The sequence below is a fragment of the Lepidochelys kempii genome, chromosome 7, assembly GCF_965140285.1.
Source record: "Lepidochelys kempii isolate rLepKem1 chromosome 7, rLepKem1.hap1, whole genome shotgun sequence".
Classification (NCBI taxonomy): Eukaryota; Metazoa; Chordata; order Testudines; family Cheloniidae; genus Lepidochelys; species Lepidochelys kempii.
The window spans coordinates 92758065-92780109 of record NC_136386.1 but is presented as its reverse complement, the minus strand read 5'-3'; the positions used below and the strand labels follow the sequence as shown (position 1 = coordinate 92780109).

At 38.1% G+C, this 22045-nt stretch overlaps 1 protein-coding gene across 4 annotated transcripts in view; it reads right to left on the bottom strand.

Moving 5' to 3' along the window:
• The window catches only part of TBC1D12 (TBC1 domain family member 12), a 93215-nt gene that overhangs the window by 58532 nt on the left and 12638 nt on the right, over positions 1–22045 (bottom strand). For 3 of the 4 annotated variants that reach the window (XM_073353843.2, XM_073353844.2, XM_078853833.1), the window contains exon 2: positions 9489–9612. The exons of the other annotated variant lie outside the window; for it this stretch is intronic. In XM_073353843.2, coding sequence (XP_073209944.2) covers positions 9489–9612 — 124 coding nt within the window. The remainder of the gene's footprint in view (positions 1–9488; positions 9613–22045) is intronic. 4 annotated transcript variants of the gene reach the window in all.

The following is a 22045-nucleotide window of genomic DNA, read 5'->3' as shown; positions in this document are numbered from 1 at the left end:
GTGGCACAGTTGATGCTAACTGGCAGAAAGTGGGGAACAAGGGGATGGGTGAGAAGGGGCACCAATGCTTTGGCCTTTAATTCCGATTTACCTTCTAAAGTGACACAGTGGATGAGCTCACTAATATCCTGGGACTGGCACAGCTACTGCTACACTACATAGTTAGTGTGATGGGTTCGGTCACAGAGACCCCTTGGGACTGTCACCTGACATGCTGAAGTTACCTCTGAGACAGTTTTTCGTGCCAGCCTGGGACTCCAGAACCCTGCCTTGTTGAGCCAGACACGCTAGCCTACTGCAACACAGAGCCAGGTCTGATCCACATCCCCAAAACTGCAGGCTTAACTGAAAACAGCTGAGCAGGTTACCTGCCTCCAGCACTCAGAAACCCAGCTCCCAATGGGATCCAAACTCCAAATAAATCCATTTTACTCTGTATAAAGTTTATACAGGATAAACTCAAATTGTCCACCCTCTAACACTGATAGAGAGATATGCACAGCTGTTTGCTCCCTCAGGTATTAATCACTTATTCTGGGTTCATTAACAAACAAAAGTGATTTTATTAAGTATAAAAAGTAGTATTTAAGTGTTTCAAGTAATAACAGACAGAACAAAGTCAGTCACCAAGCAAAATAAAGCAAAAACATGCAAGTCTAAGCCTAATACATTAAGAAACTGATTACAGGTAAAAATCTCACTCTCAGATGTTCCAATAAGCTTCTTTCACAGATTAGACTCCTTCCTAGACTGGGCCCAATCCTTTCCCCTGGTACGGTGCTGGTTAGTTCCAGCAGACATCTTAGGTGGAAAGCAGGGGTGTTCTAAAGGGCTGCCAGTCATGAGCACAAGGTGGGAATCTTTTGTCTCTCTGGGTCCCCACCCTTCCTTCTAAATGGAAAAGGATCAGATTTAAGATAGATTCCAGTATCATGTGACATGGTCACATGTCACTATAAGGCCTCATTCTTCATTACCCAGGGGCTGGCCCACACATACACAGGAAGGCTTGCTGTTAAATAAACCATCTACAACCAATTATTCTAGTCAATGGGAGCCATCAAGATGCTAAACCACCATTAATGGCCCACACTCTACATAATCACAATAGGACCTCAGAGTTATACTTCATATTTCTAGTTTCAGATACAAGAATGAAACATTCATACAAATAGGATGAATATATTCAGTAGGTTATAACCTTTGTAATGATACCTTACAAGATACCCCCTGCAAAAGGCATATTCCAGTTACATCATACTCACATTCACAAGCATATTTCCATAAAACATACGGAGTGCAATGTCAGAGTTAGTTTCTAGGCTGTCTGGGAACAAGTGATACAGTTTTAAAATATTAGTTAAGGTGCACAACTCCACAAAGAGGGAATCAGAAGCAGTACCTAAAGATTTTGTTAATGGTTGCATGTGTTTGGTACCTTCTGCTTCCACTGGAAAGACAAAGCTTCACTGTAGAAGTGGGAGTTATTGAAATCAACAACTAAATCTTAAACTGCAGGAGCTTCTCCCATCAGTCTCTCACTAGGAACATGTAACATTTTAGTATCCGTTGTCTAAACTGTATTCTTAAATTTATTCACCTAAATTTGGGTTATTGCTGATTATGCACTATATGTATCTTAACACTTTAAAAACAAATTTTGTATTTGTGGATAATTTAAGCACTATACCCAGATGTACAGACACTCTTTTCTTAACCTGTGTACTACATAATTTTTTAACATTACCTTTAATAAAAAATGTAAATCAGTTGTGTGTCCTTTTTGCAGGGAGCAGATAATACCCATGCTCTATGATCTGCCCTGGCTTCCATCAAGAAATGGATATTTAAAGTGTTCATTTTCATCTGTATAAATTTCTAAATAGCTAGGAGTTCTACCTACCTTAGATAGAGATTGCTTCTCTTCCTGTGCGCTGTATCAGATGCTGAAGTCCTTAGCTAACAGCCCCCTTCCCTTATTTAAACAGGAATGGTCTTACAGCGGAGTGTTTCTGGTAAGTAGTTGCAACACTAGAACTTACTCCCACTTCCCTAGGACCCATCTGTAAAAGCCTAGGTTTGTTGATTTTCAGGGCACACTGCAAAACTATTTTCCTCTGGGTTTTCCCAAGGAAGGGGGGGGGGGAGATCAGGTGACCTGAACTAAAGCTATGTATGGATTTAGAGGGAAGAGTTATTATGGTGGGTTGAGAGGCTCAATGTACACGGATACTGATCCAGCCTATTTTGTGTCTTTTATTTAACACACACACACCCAAACCTGGCCTAATTCAAGTTTTTGTGACCCATCTTAGAAGTCTCTCTGAGAGAAAACGCACACGGCACACTTTTCAGGCAAACATCCAAACATCTGTCATTGGTGTCAGACACAGGAATCTTACTATCGACTTCAATGGAGTCGGGACTTCATTAGCGTTCAGGTAGGCACTTCAGCATAGTCAACTTTTGCTAATTGAAACCCTCTCACATTACTCTCTTGATTATGATTTCTAATGTTCAATATCCATTTTCAGAGACCTGATGACAATCCTAACTTTTTTTAGATATATTAGTTGTAGGACAATGACAAAATAGTCTACAAGTGCTATTTGGTGTTTGTCAGATTGCTTGCTTAATGCTAGCACCCTTGGTCACGTAGAAGTGAGTGTAAATAATGGTTGCTGCTCTTTTCTTCACTGTTTTAGAACTGATTTCCTATTCTGCTTTTTAGAGTGTCAGAGACTTAAAAAAAGCAGTTTTTCTTCTAAATTCTAAGGCTCCTAAAAAGGCTTTACCTGGCTAAAGGAGGAGATAATGCAGGCTACTTTAGAATATGAATCTGTCTCTCACAGATGTACAACAAGACATGAGAAGACTGAAAAAGATACCATCTCTGTCTTGTAGCCCAAGCAGAGTTCAGGAATCACTTTAAGCTTTACTTTTATGGTAAAATGATTTATTGGTCTTCAAATAAATATTTTCATTAATAAAAAAACGAGAACTGAATTTAAATGCCTCAATCAATATTTCACTTGACTATGTCACTTTCACCACAGATTTAAATATCTCATTTCTAATAAGTATTTTCAAAAAATGGAAGCAAATTAGTTTTACTTAATCTTAAACAGATCTGCCACTTTAATCAGTACCAATGGAAATATATTATATTCATCATATGCTGCAAATGCATTTCAGCTTCAATCTTATTAAGTTGTATTTCAAAGTGTAGGACAATGATTTTTAAAGTGAGAAGGCAAGTGTAGTTTACTAGTCAGGATTTCGGTTAATCCATATGTTCCCCTATTTAAATTGGCAATTACATTTGTAGTCACAGTTCATCAGAATAAAAAGTTCAGTACACTAAACACATTTTTGGCACTTTTAATCCTAAAAGATTGCTATTTTTCCCTTTACTAAACAGGGGAGGAAGGAAGCACAGCTGCTGGGAGATGTTCAGAAAAAAAAAAACACACCACACATCCTACTTGTGCAGTTTTAAATCCAGTGAGAACTGAGACAGCCAACAGCTGCAAGCTGAGAGAATTAGCCTGCCAAGAACTTTCAACCTTTGATCCATTTACAGCTGTAAAGTCTAACCAGAAGAATGTGGGCATCTATAGCTGAATGAGCAGTAATCTTTTGGAAAAGAGAATATGCAATTTGCTGCACTAAAGTATAACAAAAATAAAATCAATAAATAGACTTACTCTTAAAATTATTTCCTTGCAGTACTTTCTGCATGTGTATAGGGCAATTTTTCAAATCTCACTAGTTCTCTGAAGATAATACCCATTACAGCATTACATTTCTGGGACCTGTGGCTTCAGGGAGTTCTCAAACCAAGTTTCCAGATTTTCTGGAGGACCTTTTTTGAGACAGCCTGCTCATATTACCACCTATCCCATTTTTTGTGGAAGAACAGTTTGCACTAAAATCTAGTAGTCAGACCAGATGACTAGGAGTCAAACTCTTGAATTGAAATCCTGACTGCCATTGACTTGCTGTGTGACCTTGAGCACATCCTTTAGGGTTGCCATCTCTGATGTATCAGAGACCAGGACATCAGAGATTATCCTGAGCCCGCAACATAGGACAGTAGACAGTGTGCACTGATCATCCTTACAAATTTCCTGAGACAACTACCTCAAATAAGTGGGGGGGGGGGGGGGAAGAGAGCAGAGGGTGATCTTGGGAAAACCTGAGTAGGTGGGCAACCCTATTTAATTGATATCAATTTCTCCATATGTAGAAACAGGAATACCTGCCTACTGTACAAGCATACTGTGAAGATAAATCTTCAGGTTCTGAACCCTTACAGCAGGCCTTCACTACCCACTGGATCGGCGGGTTAGTGATCAATCTATCAGGGATCGATTATTGCGACTCCTCTAGACACTATAATCGATCCCCGAATGCACTCCCCGTTGACTCTGGAACACCAGCTCGCAAGAGGTGGAAGCGGAGTCGACAGGGGAGCAGCAGCGGTTGACTCACCACCATCCTCATGGCCAGGTAAGTCGGCCTAAGATGCGCAGACTTCAACTACGACACCGACCCTCCCTCCCAGTGTAGACCAGGGCTTAGAGTGCTATGGTTATTTAAAGAGGCCTCAGTGTTGACTTAGTACAGCTGAACACAAAAAAACCCAAACACACATTTAGTTTAGGCCTAAATTATAGCTGAAATATCGAAATGTCACAGAATAAGGAACTCCAAAAAAAATTCTGATTTGCAAGTACTGACAAATCTCATTTCAACATTTTCAAAGTATTTTGACATTCCCTGAAACAATGTTCTGTTTCAAGTAACAGAAACATTAAACTGCATCTGCCTACAGTGCCATGGTGCCTCATGGAAACTGTAGTTTGGACGCATCATGCCCTTATTCTTTCCTATGGGTTGGCCTCCCTGGCAGGATTATACGTCCCTTGATGTACTGTAGTCCGGTTACTCCCATGATGTGGCTCAGTCAGAGGTGAGACAACAATGCAAGGTATAGTGCAGCCAAGAAGCCAAGACCACAGGAGAGAATGGGGATATGAAGCACTTGAACTACCATTCCCATGAGATAGTATGGTACAGAGACAGATGCAGTAGGATGTTGAGCTAACTCAAAATTAAGTGCTCGGGGTCAGTCAACATGCCAAAAAAAATTCAGACTTGGGTCCAACCGACTGAAAGCAAAATATTTCATTTGAATTTTTCCCCACAGAAAGTTTTGATTTTTGGAAGCTACATTAAAAAAAAGTCTTTTAGACTGAAGATCCCCAACCAATTCCACCGAGTTGGATGGTTACCTCAATAACAAAAGAAAATACAAATGACATTCTAAATTACTCAGCAATATTGGAAGGATACATTTAGATATATATTGCATGCCTTTAAAAGAAAAAAAATGACCTTTTTGAGAACACAAACCCATTAATGATTTATTTTTGCTTAACTTTCTCAATAATTACCATACCAGTTATTTGTTTTATATCTGGTACTGCCATTAAATTCCACTTGGGGCATCACCACTTCACTAACCTCATTTCTGTTATTAGTCACTATGGGATTTTTCCTATTCATTGCAGTTTTGTACTCTTAAATCTTCTCTCTTTAGAGAGAGAGAAAGCTACTTATAATCCAGACATTATCAAAAGTCCATTTTCAGATCTGTAGTCTCCTTTAGCTAAATAGGCAGAGCTTGCCTCTACATTTCAAGCCCTCTGATCTCTAGAATATATAAATAGGAGAATCTCAGCTTTCATTTATGAATTAGTATATTTAATCTCTCTCGGCAAAAATGGTTTTGGTATGTAAACAGATAAACCAATTACTAGGATTGTGATTGGATTTTTTCCTAAAGACCATACAGTTCATTCATGTCTTCAAACCCCTCCTCATCCCCACTGTTTCTTTGGAATCCATGAAAGCCATATGAACCTCAATTTTGGAGAAGCCATTAGATTAGCACCCAGCTATGTGAGGCCATGGTTTTAAGGGTAGGCCTACACTTAAAATTCTGCAACAGTGCAGCTGCATCGCTGTAGCGCTTAAGTGAAGATGCTCCTACACCAACAGGAGAGTTTCTCCTGTCAATGTAGTTAATCCACCTCCCCAAGAGGGTGGTAGCTATGTTGACAGAAGCTCTCCTGTCAACATGGCACTGTCTACATGGGAGGTTAGGCTGGTATAATTACGTCGCTGAAGGATGTGGATTTTTCACACCCCTAAGTGATAGTTATACCGATATAAATCTGTAATGTTGACCTGGCCTTGGATTGGTAAGGCTTTCCACCAATGACACAAAGACTGATGTAAGCATGCTCTCTCTGGTGGCCTGCCTCAGCCAAGACAACGCCACTGTTGAACACCCAGCCTGACCTGTCGGCACTTTGGGAAGGCATATTTAGCATATTCTCATTGGACTTTTCAAACAAGTAATAATACAAGGCCACAAGCATTTTGTGCAAGTGGTCCATAGGTGTACCCACAGGCACTGGTTTCCAACTTTCCCCGGGGTGCTCAAGCTCCTCTCAGCTCCAGGCCCCGCACCCACTCCACTTCTCCAAAAGCCCCACTTCAGCCCAACCTCTTCCTGCCCAGTTCTGCCCTCTCACCCCAGCACGCCCCGTCCCCATTCCTCCCAGCACCTCCTGCATGCCACGGAACAGCAGCAATGAAAGAAGGGCTTTAGCACACAAACCACACCTCAGAGACTTTACACGCTTCCATATGTTCCACCCAGTTTTCTACTTCCTGTCATCATCAAGTTTGGCAGTGTATTATTGTGGGCAACACAATTTAGACCAGGTACTAAAGGTGAAATTATCTTTAGTAAAATGCACCTTCATCCATTAGAATCCCTGCTGGATTAACAAAGTGGGCCAAAATTTTCCAAGAGACAGGGCTGAGTTTTCACAGAAGCTGCTTGCTTAGAGGGAGTGGTACCACTTCTGGAAAAGGTCCCACTATTGATGTGGATTTTCAAGGCACATAATCAGGAAATGTCTCAAGTTTGGAATCTCAGGTCAGGTGCTGCCTCCCATAATTCAGATCAGCCAAATGTGTTCTCATGTTGTAAAGTCTCATGCTGTGGCTGGAATGCTGACAGTGCACTCGAACAATAATCTGATGCCATTAAAACACTGAAGATAGATGGTTGTTGTCGTCTTCTCTAAGATATTACCTCAATACTATACAATATCTAGATGAACAGAAAAGAGGATGCATTCATCAATTTAAAGTTACTTATAGAAGTCTCATTTTGAATGTAACAAAAATGAAGCAGATATTCACTGAGGGGGAGTAGAAGGAAGTAGTAAATTTGCTGATCTGATGGACTGATCTGTCTCAAGAGCAAGCTCCTTCACTGCAAGAAAAGAGGAACTGATGACTGGAAACTGTCTAGTCCACCACCTCTACTCCGAAGACAAGAAACCAGAAACCTCTGGTTTCTCAGCATATAGTATTTATTGGCGACAGAGCGCCAAGAATGTTAATAGCAGATACTTTTAGAGAACACTTCTTTTCACAATTAAGGAAGCTACCATTAACATTCAAATTGAAGGAAAAACTACACTTGAAGATGCACACCTTTTAAATATTGTACATATGAAAGTATCTCAAACAAAAACATACAACTTTTATTGCTTAATCTAAGGAAGTGATATCTTAAAATAGAGTTTGGTTTATCATTTATCCCAGCGAGTCCTGTTTAAACACTGTTGCGATTTCAGTGCAAGTGACTTTTTTTTTGGCAGCTCATAGCAAAACACTACAGGATTCTATGACTGATATTTCCCATCCCACTGGGAGTTCAAGCTCCCGAAAAACCCTCCTATTTTTCACTTCACTGCTTCACAAAGGGTTCCTATTGAAGTTTTTTTTTGTTTGGTTGTTGGCCCCCCCCCCCTTTTTTTTTTTTTTTAGAAAAAAAGAAAGGATGACAGAACATAGCTCCCTCCATAGCTTGCCAATTGCAACTGTTGGAGGAGCATGGGGCGGGGGGAGGAAGAGAAGCAAGAGAGAAGAGAAGTCACAGAAAGGCGGGCGGGAGGGGGAAGCTCTCCCTCAGGTCACTCGGGTCTGGTCTACACCTAGAAATTAGATCAACCTAGCTATATCGTTCAGGGCAGTGAAAAAATTTCACACCATATGCAATGCAGTTAGGTCAACCAAACCCCCACTGTAGAAGCAGCTAGGTCAATAGGAGAATTCTTCCACTGACCTAGCTACTGCTTCTCAGAGAGGTGGATTACATGCATCAATGAGAAAACCCATTCCGTGAATGTGGGATCTACCTACACTATAGCAGCACAGCTGCAGAACCTTAGCTGTGCGCTTGTAGCATAAAATAAGGTTACTGCCTCCGCCAGCACAACAGAAAGGAACTCAAATTCATTGAGTCAGCACACCATACTGCCTTTGAACTGCAGGGACACATTCATGTGTTTCATATTTTCAAACATTAATATTGTATTACTACCAATTATTCACTTTAATAAAGCAGTGGCATTTTTACGTACTAGCAGAGGAATAGTACACTAAAAATATACAGGAATGAACATAAAAGACAATAAGACATTATAATCGATAGACAAGTTATTAGCCAAGCAGAAGTTCCAGACGCTTTGACCACTACAGACTCCCGTCTGGGCAGACTTTTCACATGGCTTCTTGTGGGGCTCAAGGTACTCTAACTTCACCTAGGACTGAATCTAACCAGATCTGTGCATTGTCTATAGACAGTGATTGTGTATCCACACTCAGAAAAAAACCTAGTTTTTGTTTTTAATCAATGTGTTTGCTAACAGATAAGATTCTAGTGACAAGGCAGTGTGTGAGTTCTCACAGATGTTAACAGGTTGAGGTAAACCACTAGGGTATTTGTAAAACCATAAATGGTCTTTTCCACATTAGTATTTTATCATATATCAGCTCACATGATAAAATAAAACCCACATCTTTTCTCCTCGTGAAGAGCAGGCCTGAGTCTTTCTAACCTGATTTGGAATGGTATGCCAAGTTTTGTCTCAATATATCCAGTCACCAAGCTCTCTCCCACAATCTTGTAAGCAAACTAATGTTGTATTATAAGTCATTTAGAATGTGGGGAAAGTTTGTAAATACTGAAAGACCATTAGTTCTTTAAATCAGAATATATTTTAGTACTGCTAGGACAACTGGATGCATATGAATGGTTTTCATACATTTTTTTCTACTGCTCTCCAAAGTACTGAAGACAACTTTGTTTATTCTGTATTGAATTAAGTTTCACTGAGTGAGCTGAGGTATCCATTGTCTGCTTGGAAAGTTACTTGAGAAACAAGGAAATATGTAACCTTTTTTCTTTCAGTGAAAAGCAAAACTCAAAAAGGTTCTTCTGACTGTCAAGCTAGGTGCCAGTTACTGATAGTTATGACGGGGACATCTACTAAGAATCCAACTCATTCCTAAAAGAACCAAAATTTCATACCTAAAACTATGAGATAGTTACTCACCTGCTGAATTATTTTGGAATCTTTTTGAAAGTTTTCTCTAGGAGGGACTTTTCCAAATAATTTCCAGCCAGGAGCACTGTGGAGAGCAGGTTTGAGTTCCTTTGTCCTTTTGGTGAAAAAGTTTCTGGGGGAGGGGAAAAAAAATCCTTTTAAATTACAGGCATCTTACAATACTAAAGTTTGTCTCAATTTTAGATTTGTTTTAGCCCAATACATCTTTGTAGAAACTTAATGTTCAGAAGAGCAAATACTTGTTTGTATACTACCTTTAATTTTCTCTTGTTCTTTAAAAAAAATGTGAATAATGTACAAAATAAGAATTGTCACGTGCTATTGAAATAAATATCCAATTGTTTTCAATAATTGCTTTTGAAATTATACACCGCTGGACAGTTTTCTTTTTTAATGTTTGACAGTTGTAACTCAACAGGAATAAATGGCTAGAGCATTAAATATCAGAGCATCTACAGGATACTGGAGGACTCACCTATCTTTTAAGGAGTTCAGAATATTGTGTATCTAGTTTATGTCTTTGCAGTGATAGTATGTTTAAAAAATAATATTTAATCATTTAGCCAAGGATGGTGAATTTAAATCTTTGTGTTAAATAAATCAGCTGGAAAGTGATTTTAAAAAAAAAAAAGTCTTCCTAGTCCAAAATTCTAGGCAGCCGATGAAGTGAGCTGTAGCTCACGAAAGCTTATGCTCAAATAAATTGGTTAGTCTCTAAGGTGCCACAAGTACTCCTTTTCTTTTTGCGAATACAGACTAACACGGCTGCTACTCTGAAACCCGTCAAAATACTAGAGACACTGGTACTATAAAATACATAATTCCACTGATTAAACATAAACCAGGACAACATTTCCAAAAAATTATGTTGTGATATAGAGCACTGCATACCAAGAAGTTTTAATTTCAGAATATTTGTGGTGAACTCGTCTCCAAGTATTAAATTTCAGCCTGTAACAACTCATCACTCTCATGTATGGGGGATATAGCTTGTTCAGGAAGGACAGGCAGGGTAAAAAGGGAGGAGGTCCTGTATTATACATCTAGACTATATACACTTGTTCTGAGGTCCACAAGGAGGTGATAGGCAGACCAGTTGAAAATCTATGGGTAAAGATAAAGAGGTGGGGGGGGGCGAAAAAAAAAAAAGGAGTGATGTCATGGTAAGGTCTACTATACACCATCATATCAGGAAGAAGAGGTGGATGAGGCATTTCTAGAACAAAAAAAGATACATCCAAAAAAACAGACCTAGTAGTAATGTGGGACTAACTACCCAGACATCTGTTGGAAAACTAATACGGCAAATCACAAAATTTCTAATAAGGTTTTGGAATGTATAAGGGACAACTTTTTATTTCAGAAAGGGGAGATAGGTAGAAACTAGTTGAAAACGACTAAGAGGGAGAAATTGGTAAGGAAACTGAAGGCAACTTGGGTGATCATAAAATGGAAGGAGTGTAAGCAACACAATAAAGACAATGGATTTCAATAAAAGCAGACAAACTCAGAAATGATAGGGATAAGGTCCCAGGGAAGAGCAATCTAATGGAAAAAAGGAGTTCAGGAGAGCTGGCAGTTTCTTAAGGAGGCAATATTTAAGGCACAACCACTGCAGGCAATCCCAATGTGAAGGAAAGATCAGAAGAATAGTAAAAGCCCAACTATGGCACCATCAGGAGCTCCTTAATGACCTGAAAATCAAAAAAAAAAGAAGCCTACAAGAAAGTAGAAAACAGACAAATTGCTAAGGAGGAGTACAAAAGACAAATTTAAAAAGTAGCCTCATATTACTAAATAAGATACAAAATGTAGATGCCCAGTGATATCCAATATAATTAATGTTACAAAGCAGTTCCGATTTCAGCACCCAATTTTCACATTCAGAGTTTCTTTAAACATACACAGTTGTTAAGCTAGGAACGTGACTCTGTCCATAGATAAAATTTCTTTTGGAAAAAAAAAATCTCTGCAATTATAGATTGTGTGTGCTATGGGGAAACGTGTACATTCTTTTCCCCATTGTGATATATTCCAACTTTTCAAAAAGAAAAAAAAGAAAAAAAACAGGCCTACAAACAGCTCAGCTTGGGAAATTAAAAATAAAGCAGTGACTGAAAAAACCTCACTCACTTAGCATATGCCCAAGCAGCACATCCTAAATACTAGTGTAATATAAATGAATAATGTTTAAAGTTTTTCAGCAGAGCTCAGTGAAACCAATTCACTGATGTCTCTACACACTTGTCTTGCCACTTCACAATCGCTTGATCAGGCAAGGACTTCCACTAGAATTTGCACAAACAGTAATGATAAAGGTTTCATTGAAACATAGCAAATATTAAAGCCACCAAAATCTGCATAGGCTTAGCATCAGGAACAGAAGAGAAATTCAGGTTTGAAAAGAATAGCTAAGCCGATCCTATAATTTTAAAAAGTCTCAGTGTTTGTGACAGTTTTCATTCTTAAAGTTCTAAAAAAGTTAGAAAAATATTTCCAGAATTTCCATTGTGAAGTTGAGAGCATAAGTTGAGACTGCCAAAAAAAGTGTCTTTAGGCAAAAGTGTCATCAGCAACACTCCCAGCTTCCCTCAAAATTACCTCACTATGGTGTGAGCTGCCCAGTGTAGTAGAGAGACTCACATTTAACACAGTTTTAAAAAAAAAGTAATGAAGCACATGAAAATGAAACAGCATCATTAATGCAACATTAAGTCAGCACAGTCAATGTAGTTTAGGGCTTATCTACACTGCCCCACAGTTTAGACTGCTAGGGCATACATAGCAGTGTGCACCAAAGTGTTGCATTGTCATTCCTCCCCACCCGGATCTTGCAGATGCAAACAAACAGGTTCCTAGTCTGCATTAATGCAAATTAGGAGCCTTTTAGTTTGTGCCTGCAGTATCCACACAAGGGGAGTTACAATGCAGCACTTTGGTGCACACGGCTATACACCCCTCAGTAGTCCAAACTGAGGGACATCTACTGTTGACATAGCCCTGTCAATAGAAGCAAGAAAAGCAAGAGTTAAGGTTCAAACAGCAACAGTAACTATTGCACAGACTGTACCTTTCACAGCACAACAGTAACATTTAATGAGAAAAATAGAAAATACCAATGTTGTGGAACAGTTCTGCTATTGAAGTTTAGCTATGTTAGTTAACCTTTTTATTTAATAGTTTCCAATTTGGAAAAAATTCTGAAGTAGTAATGTGATAAGATTTGCTACGGTCCATCTTTAACAAGTTATCTTCAAAGCACAATTTAAAAGGCTCGGATATCGTACCCCAAACAAAATGGTCTTTCCTGATATTCAACTATTCAGAAGTTATAGGCAGGCAGAAGGAAGCTGCTGTTCTATAGTAGCAACAATTTCAGTTTTGATTGCCATCTCTTATTACTTACTGTTAGAGAAGTTGCTCTGCTGCACAGTAAGACACCTTGAATTACTTCTTCGTAAAAATCTTAAATTCTTCGCTCTGAAGTTTTATTCCAGATGACAATTACTTCTTCCACTACGAAACAAACCTCCCTCCCCTAAATTTAAGATGGTTGTGTTGACTCACCCTTTATCCCAGCAAAATGTAGGATCAGCACTTCTCAGTACTGTATGCCATATTTTCTCCAGCCTTTCATGTCCCTTTGATAAGACACTTGTCCACAAACGTTGTTAAAGGCCATTCCAACTTTTGTGACATGGATTAGAAAACCTAGGAATGCGTGTGTGGCTTTAAATAAGGTTTCCTTCATCAGCCAGTGTATAAAACAATTAAGTCTAAATGGACAGATGTGTCTGAATGGAAGTTCTAAGCCTTCTAAGGAGTAACTAACAAGGTCATCTTAGGGCACATTTGATCAGAGGTATGCCTGCAACCATTTCTAGCCTCAGATCAGTTGCTGTTTAGAATGATTACAGGGCCAGTGGCATGTAGGCGCTCTGCACAAATTTTCATAGATTTACATTGTATAACTCCCAACATTTAGATTTTTTTCAAATCAGTGTTCACCTAACCTGTTTCAGGGTGGAAAGTAAACCAGCTTTCCCAGTTCCTTGGTTCAGTTTCTCAAGCCACTTATGTGCTGGCCTCCAAATGTACAGCACAACACTAGTTCTCTGTATAAAATACTAGCATTTTTAACAGCTTATTGACTTTATATGGTTACTTTGTGCAATGATTTCTGACTGGCTCTTTAGAAGACACTTTTTTTGGAGTGTACAGCTAGCTAGAAAACCTTTAACTGAAACTTGCCAAATTTAACAGTACGAGTGGGACTTTCATAACGTGTGTACCTTTGAATAAGAATTTTGTTTAGTTTTATCCATGGGTTTTGCTTATTTTTAGTTGGATACATTTCCTTACCAGCTTGACTGAATTTATATTAGTGTCCTGAAAATATCCTTTACAATTTGCCCTGATAGAAATACAAGTATCTGCATTCTACTTGTGAAAAACTACAACCACGTCTGTCTTCTACTTAAGACGCTCCACCTATTAACTTTCTAATCTGTTATAAAATTGCATTTTAAACTATTGCATTAATCATTAACAAGAAACCCTGTATAGTGCGTGTCCAAACAGCATCTTTTCTGTATCACAACCATGTTTGTGCACCTGTACCCACACTATCTAACCTTGTTTGTATCACGGTGCACTCTGAAAAATCAGCAGAAGCTACTCCAGCGTTCTCCAGCAGGGGACATATCATCTGGAGGTCATCATACAGAGCAGCATGTGGGGCATCACAAACATTAAAAGAAAGATGGACAAGCCAAACTGGTCACAGGATGTCTTGGTTAAATGCCAAAAACAAGTGTGGTGAACCACTGACAAGAGGACAGCTACGTGCCAGCATAGGGTTCTGGTAAGAGAGAAACATTTAGCCAGGCACTGCTCCCAGAGTTTTAACTATGTTTAGAGCTGGCCATGTTAGTAACTAAATTACAAAGTTAGTGGCAGATGAAGTTTTAACAAAACCAAAATATGCATGGTAAGTAAGCCTGAAAGACAAACCAGAAACAGAAAACTTGCACCAGACACAGAAGGGGAAAAACCTACACTGTTCAACTGACCCTTTTGCTGAGCTTAGAAAAGGTGTTCCTGCAGAAGGATCTAGTTTCTCCCTTTTCTTTGAACAGTTGAGAATCATGTGAGTGATATTATTAATCAATGAATATGTCCACCCTGAGAGGAAGATTAGAAATTCTGCTTGTTTGTGATGTAGTAGCAAAAGTTTTGACATTCTGCTCAGTGCTGTGAATTAATTACAAGAATGAGGTACCTTCCACAGTGCTCTGGATTGTTTACAAGGCGGAGATAAGTGTATTAAAACATTTCCTCCTGAATATATATACACACTAGTTCCACAGATTACCATTTTACATAGCCTGCCCTGATGTAGGTGTTGGAAAATGTAACAGTAGCACCAGGTTATGAAACTTGCAGGAGTACAAGATGACATCTCACTACAATCTCTTCTCTTTTCACATCGAGTTCCAGCTCTTTGGCCACATCCTCAAAGTTCTGCATTGCTCCACTTATTTTACAGGTTAGTTTTTATTCCCCACACTCAAGATTTTCTAATGATTTATTCTCTACTTAATTCTCTCTCCTTTGTGTGACCTTATTTCCTCCTGCTGCTCATTACTTCATACCTTTTTCACATGGTCTCCAACATTCTCTCTTTGTAGGCAACAGCATCTCTTTCAAATATCTCCTAAAGTATTTTTCATTTATTCTCATAGTTGTTCCCGCCCTCATGCCTGATTTGTATTGCAGTTTACATTCAGTTGGAAGTGTCTCAAAGCAGCGATCATCTCACTTGTAATTTAAGAGAATCACAGCCAAAAATGTCTACTTAAAAAAAAAAATCCTTCCAGTGCAGGATCTTCACATGAAGTTGTATCCAATCTGTTGGAGACAAGAAAGACATCTCCCAAAGGACTTCCGAAACTCTTCCATGTACTGTGGATACCTTCGAGAGACTAGAAATCGGACATACAGATCTCCTATATTGACATTGACCAGTTTTGTTCATTTCCCGTAACTGACTGAACTGTCAAAAAAAATATAGTAAGTATCACTATTACAGTGCTGTCCCTTAGCTATATAGTAGTAGCTGAAATTGAGCACAATGGTGAGCCAGATTTTCCAGAAGTAGGTATGCAAGAACATACAGCTTTGTGGATGGTTTGGGAAATAGAGAAACAGATTTTAGGTCAGGGACTTTGCTGGTTGCTGGGAATCACTTGGCCCTCATGTATGCTAGGGAATACCACTGACGCTACCCACCAGCTCAGCTGCATCACTGTTAGCACCAGCAGAAGCTGTAATACAGACAAGACTCCAACAACTGTTAATATTTTACCACCAAGTCAAATAAAATTCCTTTTATGGGTCCCTAAAAACCTTCGAATTTTAAGAAGAAAGTCAAACAGCAGCGTTATTTATACAATAGGTGTGAACAGCCCTTTGCGATCAAAGATTTTCCCCAATATTTCATTTCTATAGACAGGTATTTCAAAATTGAATCCCCCATGGTCTACAAACATCCCCACTTCCCCGTATGACACAAGTCTACCTTGCTTTAGATATTCTTTACTACAATGAAGTTATAGTGTGTTAACAAGAAAGCCATATAGTAGAACCTCAGAGTTACAAACACCAGAGTTATGAACTGATCAGCCAACAACACATCTCATTTGGAACCGGAAGTATGCAATCAGGCAGTAGCAGAGATTTAAAAAACAAAACACAACACAGTTTAGTACTGTGTTAAACCTAAACTGCTAAAATATATAGGGAAAGCAGCATTTTCCTTCTGCATAGTAAAGTTTCAAAGCTGTACTGAGTCAATGTTCAGTTGTAAATTTTTAAAAGAACCATAACATTTTGTTCAAAAGTTATGAACATTTCAGAGTTGCAAACCATCTCCACTCCTGAGGTGTTCATAACTTTGAGGTATTTAACTCATGCAATAGCCTCTGTTTGCCTTTTGAATACCAATTTCAAATGCAGCATTGAAGTTAGACTATACAACATCAAAGTAAATTGTACATGTTTAGTGTATTTCAGTTTTTCCTTAGAAATATATCTGGTCAGTAAATACTCAAATTTCAAATCACCAGGGTAGATTCAACGCTAGAATTTTTTAATCTGTCAGTACTGAGTAGCAGTTAATTTAACTGTTTCATCTATTATGAACCAGCTTGAAGTATAAGTAAGATTCACTATTTTTGGAAGCCAATATAATATTTTCTGTTCTGATGTGCTCATTTAAACCATGATTAAAATTGGTGACTTAAAAATCACAGATTTAAAATCAGTCCACTCTGACTCAGGGTATATTGATTACCCTAGATGTCCTCCTCCCCTGAACTTAGGCTGACCATATAGCAAGTGTCAAAAATTGGGACAGGAGGTGGGGTGGGGGTAATAGGTGCCTATGTGAGAAAGACCCAAAAATCAGGACTGTCCCTATAAAAATCGGGACATCTGGTCACCCTACCTGAACGCCCCAAGGGAGAAAACTCAATTCAGTGCATCACACCCTCCTCACACTCTGCAATGACACCAGTCTTGACTACCCTCTTTTCCTACTTCTCCCATAAAAAAGGTGGCATGGAAACATTTATGTAATGAATAGCCTCCTTAAATTACTCCATGCATCTACTAACTTCTGCTTTTTCAAATCCCTTCTCACACGCCACTTCTACTGCTATATCTATAGCGATGTTATGGGGCTAACTACACCTCAGAGTGCTCCCTTCTCAGATATTAAGCCTCTTGCCATCGTCTATCTCCAGATGCAATTTCTGTTCAGCCTGAGATGTAGGTGTAGATTTGTAATTGCTTATTCCAGTGCAGGCCCATCTCTATTTGGGTACCGGTTTGATGTTCTCTTTAGGAACTTATGAACAGCAATACTGACCAACAATCTTCTTAAACCAAAGTATTTTTATTTAGTAGTTGGAACAAAATTTCAGCGATTATAGGATTATAAAACAACTAACTGTCTACACACATTTAGTCTCTACCTTATACTTCATCACAAGCTAAGTTAGATAGGCTTTTTACACACACACTTTATAGGTTCAGTTCTGTTCCAACTTAGATTCTCTTAGAATACATCCATATTAAGATAAAATATGTGCTCTTACCTCATGTTAGCTAGCATGTGTAACTAACGGAGGTAAACTCTTAGCGAAGACAAGACAGTTTATATAGTTTTCACATGTGTTAGCAGGTTGAACAGAACATTGTTCCCAGTAATGCGCAAGTAGTTTTATCCATTCCTTCCACCGTAAATTACCTTGCATTTGCCTACACTGAATTTCATCTGCCACTGTTGCCCTATCACCTAGCTTTGCTAGATCCTTGTGAAGTTCCTCAAAATCCTATTTAGCCCTCACTAATCTAAAATTAAGTCATCTTCAGATTTTGCCACCTCATTTTTCATCCCCTTTTTCCAGAATAAATATATTAAAACAATACAGTCAACTTAAATTTCTGTATGGAAACAGTTTACATACTATTGTTAAAAAGTACCTCCAAGGAAGTTTTCAGTTTTACTTTTTGCACAGGATAGCATCTTAGTCAGTTTCTCCTGTTTGAGTCAGTCTTCCAAACTTAAACAAAGGAAACTGGCAAGAAAAATGTGATTTTGAAGCTACTAGAATTGGCTAGGGGTAGCAAAAGGCAGGTATAGTAACAAATCACTTCTTAGTCATTTTCTTTAAATTAACCATCCCAACATCTGACAGATGAAAGGGACAGCTAGCTGAAGCTTAACCTATACAGGCTAGAGACGATGCAATTAAAAAGAGTGAAATGCTTGTATCATCATCACAGCATCCTCTACTAAGTGAATGTGTCCACAGATCAAGTCAGTGGCAGACTTCTTACACCAGAGAAAGGTTAGGAGACTGAACTCCATCCTGTCAGAGGTTTTGGCCATTGTGATCCATGCCTTCATGAGCTCTGGGCTGGATGTAAAACAAAAAGGTAAAGAATATATAGAGCTAAGTTTCATCTATATGTTACTGATAGCTGAGACTGATTACCGCACATACACCCTTCCCAGCTTCATGAACATGCTAAGAAAACAGAGCCCTGTGCAACTCCACAGGTGAACACTCTGCTGACCTGCAGAATCCATTAAGTTCCAAGGTGGATAAAATCTCTCTTTTCGAACGGGATTTTAAATTTTCACATCATGATTTAAATTAAGTCAGATTTACATATTAGTTGTTTGCTTTCTTCACATTTTATAATCTTAAATTGGGAAAGTGGACATTTTGTAGTGGCTTCTTTAAATACTTCGTAAAATTTGAAATTCTAATTATTAGGAGAGACTTTTCTAAGAGACTTCATACTTAAAATGCTCATCTGCTGAAACAGTTGTACAGACCTTCGTTAACATCATTTCTATGGGACCACCACAAAATTCAAACATAAAACTGGAAAGTATATAACCTATATTTGCAACCCACACCAATTTCCAGTATGTTGAAGTTCCACAAGTCACAAAAGCAGAATTGCTTTGATTGGAGCTATAATCCATTAGGGTCTGCGACTGGAGATCAATGGCACCTATATTCCTACATCACTTGGGAGCAAAATAGTCAAAGAAGAAATTCACAACTTCTAGCATATTTAAAAATCTAAAAACTTTGCTATTAACAATGAAGCAATTTTGTTTTGAACAAAAATGTGTCAGAAAAGTTTATAAAAAATACAATTTTAGCCATTCATGCTCCTAACACTTTGTGCATGAGTAACTTTACTCAGATGAATGGTCCTATTGACTCTCATTCATAATTACGTACCTGCATATGTGTATGCAGGAACAGGACCTTAATTTTCAAATATATTGTTTTTGCTTAGAGCAGCTTCGTAAGTTCCAATAAGATACCCTATTAGTAGTAGCATTTTAAAAGGCAATTATAATTTAGTTCATTATATATTTTAATTAGGGCTGCCAAGAGATTAAAAAAATTAATCGTGATTATTTGCACTGTTAATAATAGAATACCATTTAAGTATTTTTGGATGTTTTCTACATTTTCAAATATACTGATTTAAATTACAACCCAGAATACAAAGTGTACAATGCTAACTTTATATTTATTACAAATATTTGCACTGTAAAAAACAATTGTATTTTTCAATTCATCTAACAAGTACTGTAGCGCAATCTCTTTATCATGAAAGTTGAACTTACAAATATAGAATTATGTACAAAAAACACTACATTCAAAAAACAAAACAATGCAAAACTTTAAAGCCTACAAGTCCACTCAGTCCTATTTCTTGTTCAGCCAATCACTCAGACAAAGAAGTTTGTTTACATTTGCAGGAGATAATGCTGCCCACTTCTTGTTCACTATGTCACCTGAAAGTGAGAACAGGTGTTCTCATGGCACTGTTGTAACCAACATCACAAGGTATTTACATGTCAGATGCGCTAGAGCGTCATATGTCCCTTCATGCTTCAACCACCATTCCAGAGGGCATGCGTCCATACTGGTAACGGGCTCTGCTCAATAACAATCCAAAGCACAGCAGACAGACGCATGTTTATTTTCATCATCTGAGTCAGATGCCACCAGTTGGATGCTGAGTCAGATGCTGGATTTTCTTTTTTGGTGGTTTGGGTTCTGAGGTTTCCGCAACAGAGTGTTGCTCTTCTCAGACTTTTGAAAGCATGCTCCACACCTCGTCCCAATCAGATTTTGGAAGGCACTTCAGATTCTTAAACTTGGGGTTGAGTGCTGTAGTTATCTTTAGAAATCTCACACTGGTAGCTTCTTTGTGTTTTGTCAAATCTGCAAGGAAAGTGTTCTTGAAATGAACATGTGCTGAGTCATCATCCGAGACTACTATAACATGAAATATATGGCAAAATGTGGGTAAAATAGAGCTGGAGACATACAATTCTCCCCACAATGAGTTCAGTCACAAATTTAATTAACGCATTTTTTTTTTAATAAGCATCATCAGCATGGAAGCATGTCGTCTGGAATGGTGGCCAAAGAACGAAGGGGCATATGAATGTTTAGCATAACTGGCACGTAAATACCTTGCAATGCCGGCTACAAAAGTCCCATGCAAACAACTGTTCTCACTTTCTGGTGACGTAAATAAGAAGTGGGCAGCAATATTTCCCATAAATGTAAACAAACTTGTTTGTCTTAGCAATTGGCTGACCGAGAAGTAGGACTGAGTGGATTTGTAGGCTCTAAAGTTTTGCACTGGTTTTGTTTTTGAGTGCAGTTCTGTAACGTACACATGTAGAATTTTTTGTAAGTTGCACTTTCATGATAAAGATTTCACTACAGTACTTGTATGAGGTGAATTGAAAAATACTATTTCTTTTATCATTTTTACAATGCAAATATTTGTAATCAAAAATATAAAGTAAGCACTGTACACTTTGTATTGCGTTGTAACTGAAATCAATATAGTTGAAAATGGAGAAAACATCCACAAATATTTAATACATTTCAATTGGTATTCTATTGTTTAACAGTGCGATTAATTTTTTTAAATCACAGTTATTTTTGAGTTAATCGTGTGAGTTAACTGAGATTAATCGACAGGCCTAATTTTAATCTAAAGCATCAAGTTTTGAAACTAGTTTTAGAAGGCTTCAACTTGATGTACATCAACGATTTAAAGAAAGTGATCTGAATCACGATCATTTAGGTTGCTCCACTCTGCTAAATTCTGAAGCATGTACCTTGGATCTTAAATGAGGAAGTTCTCATGGTTGATTTCAAAATAAGCTTGTAAAGTTTCTAGCTGACTGAGCAATGTTCAGAGCATTTTAAAATTAAGATAAAATTTTGAAATGGATCACTGCTTTGCAGTGCTAGTTTAAGTATACTTATTTCTAATACATCTACGTGTTGAAAACAAGAATTACTAAAAGAGCAGTCAATTTTCCTTGTCTGAACAACTATGGACAACTAATTTTGTATGTTTACACACAAAAAGTTAATACATTATATGTGGCAGAAATTCAACTGCGGTTAAGATTTGAGAAATCCTCATCTAGTAAGTACCATAACTCAAACAGATGAGGATACGATCTAATTATACCATTTTGTATCTTTATATCCATTTTATTTTGTGTTTGTATATTTTGTAACACCAGATGTCAAAATGCATGAACTGTATACTTTTACTCCCAAAAACTGTTTCAAAATATACAAGATAAAAATACAACTTGAGTCAGATAAGGATCCATTTATCAAGACTAAAGCATGCCCTATTTTATGCAGATTTGTTTTTGCCTAGCTTGCAGTACTCAGTCATTTACACAGTTGCTAATATTTCCAGGATATGCAGAGTCAGACTGTGGCTTATTAGGGGATAGGAGTTTCCCCTAATGTTATACTACTTCCAGACAAAGTAAGCTCCAAGTTTTGAATCATCTGGTTCCTTAAATTCTACTTCATTTTGAAAGTGTAGTAGAGTACACTTCAACTGTGCCTTCCATGTAAGTGCGCGCACACGCACACACACACCCTCCCTTCCAACCC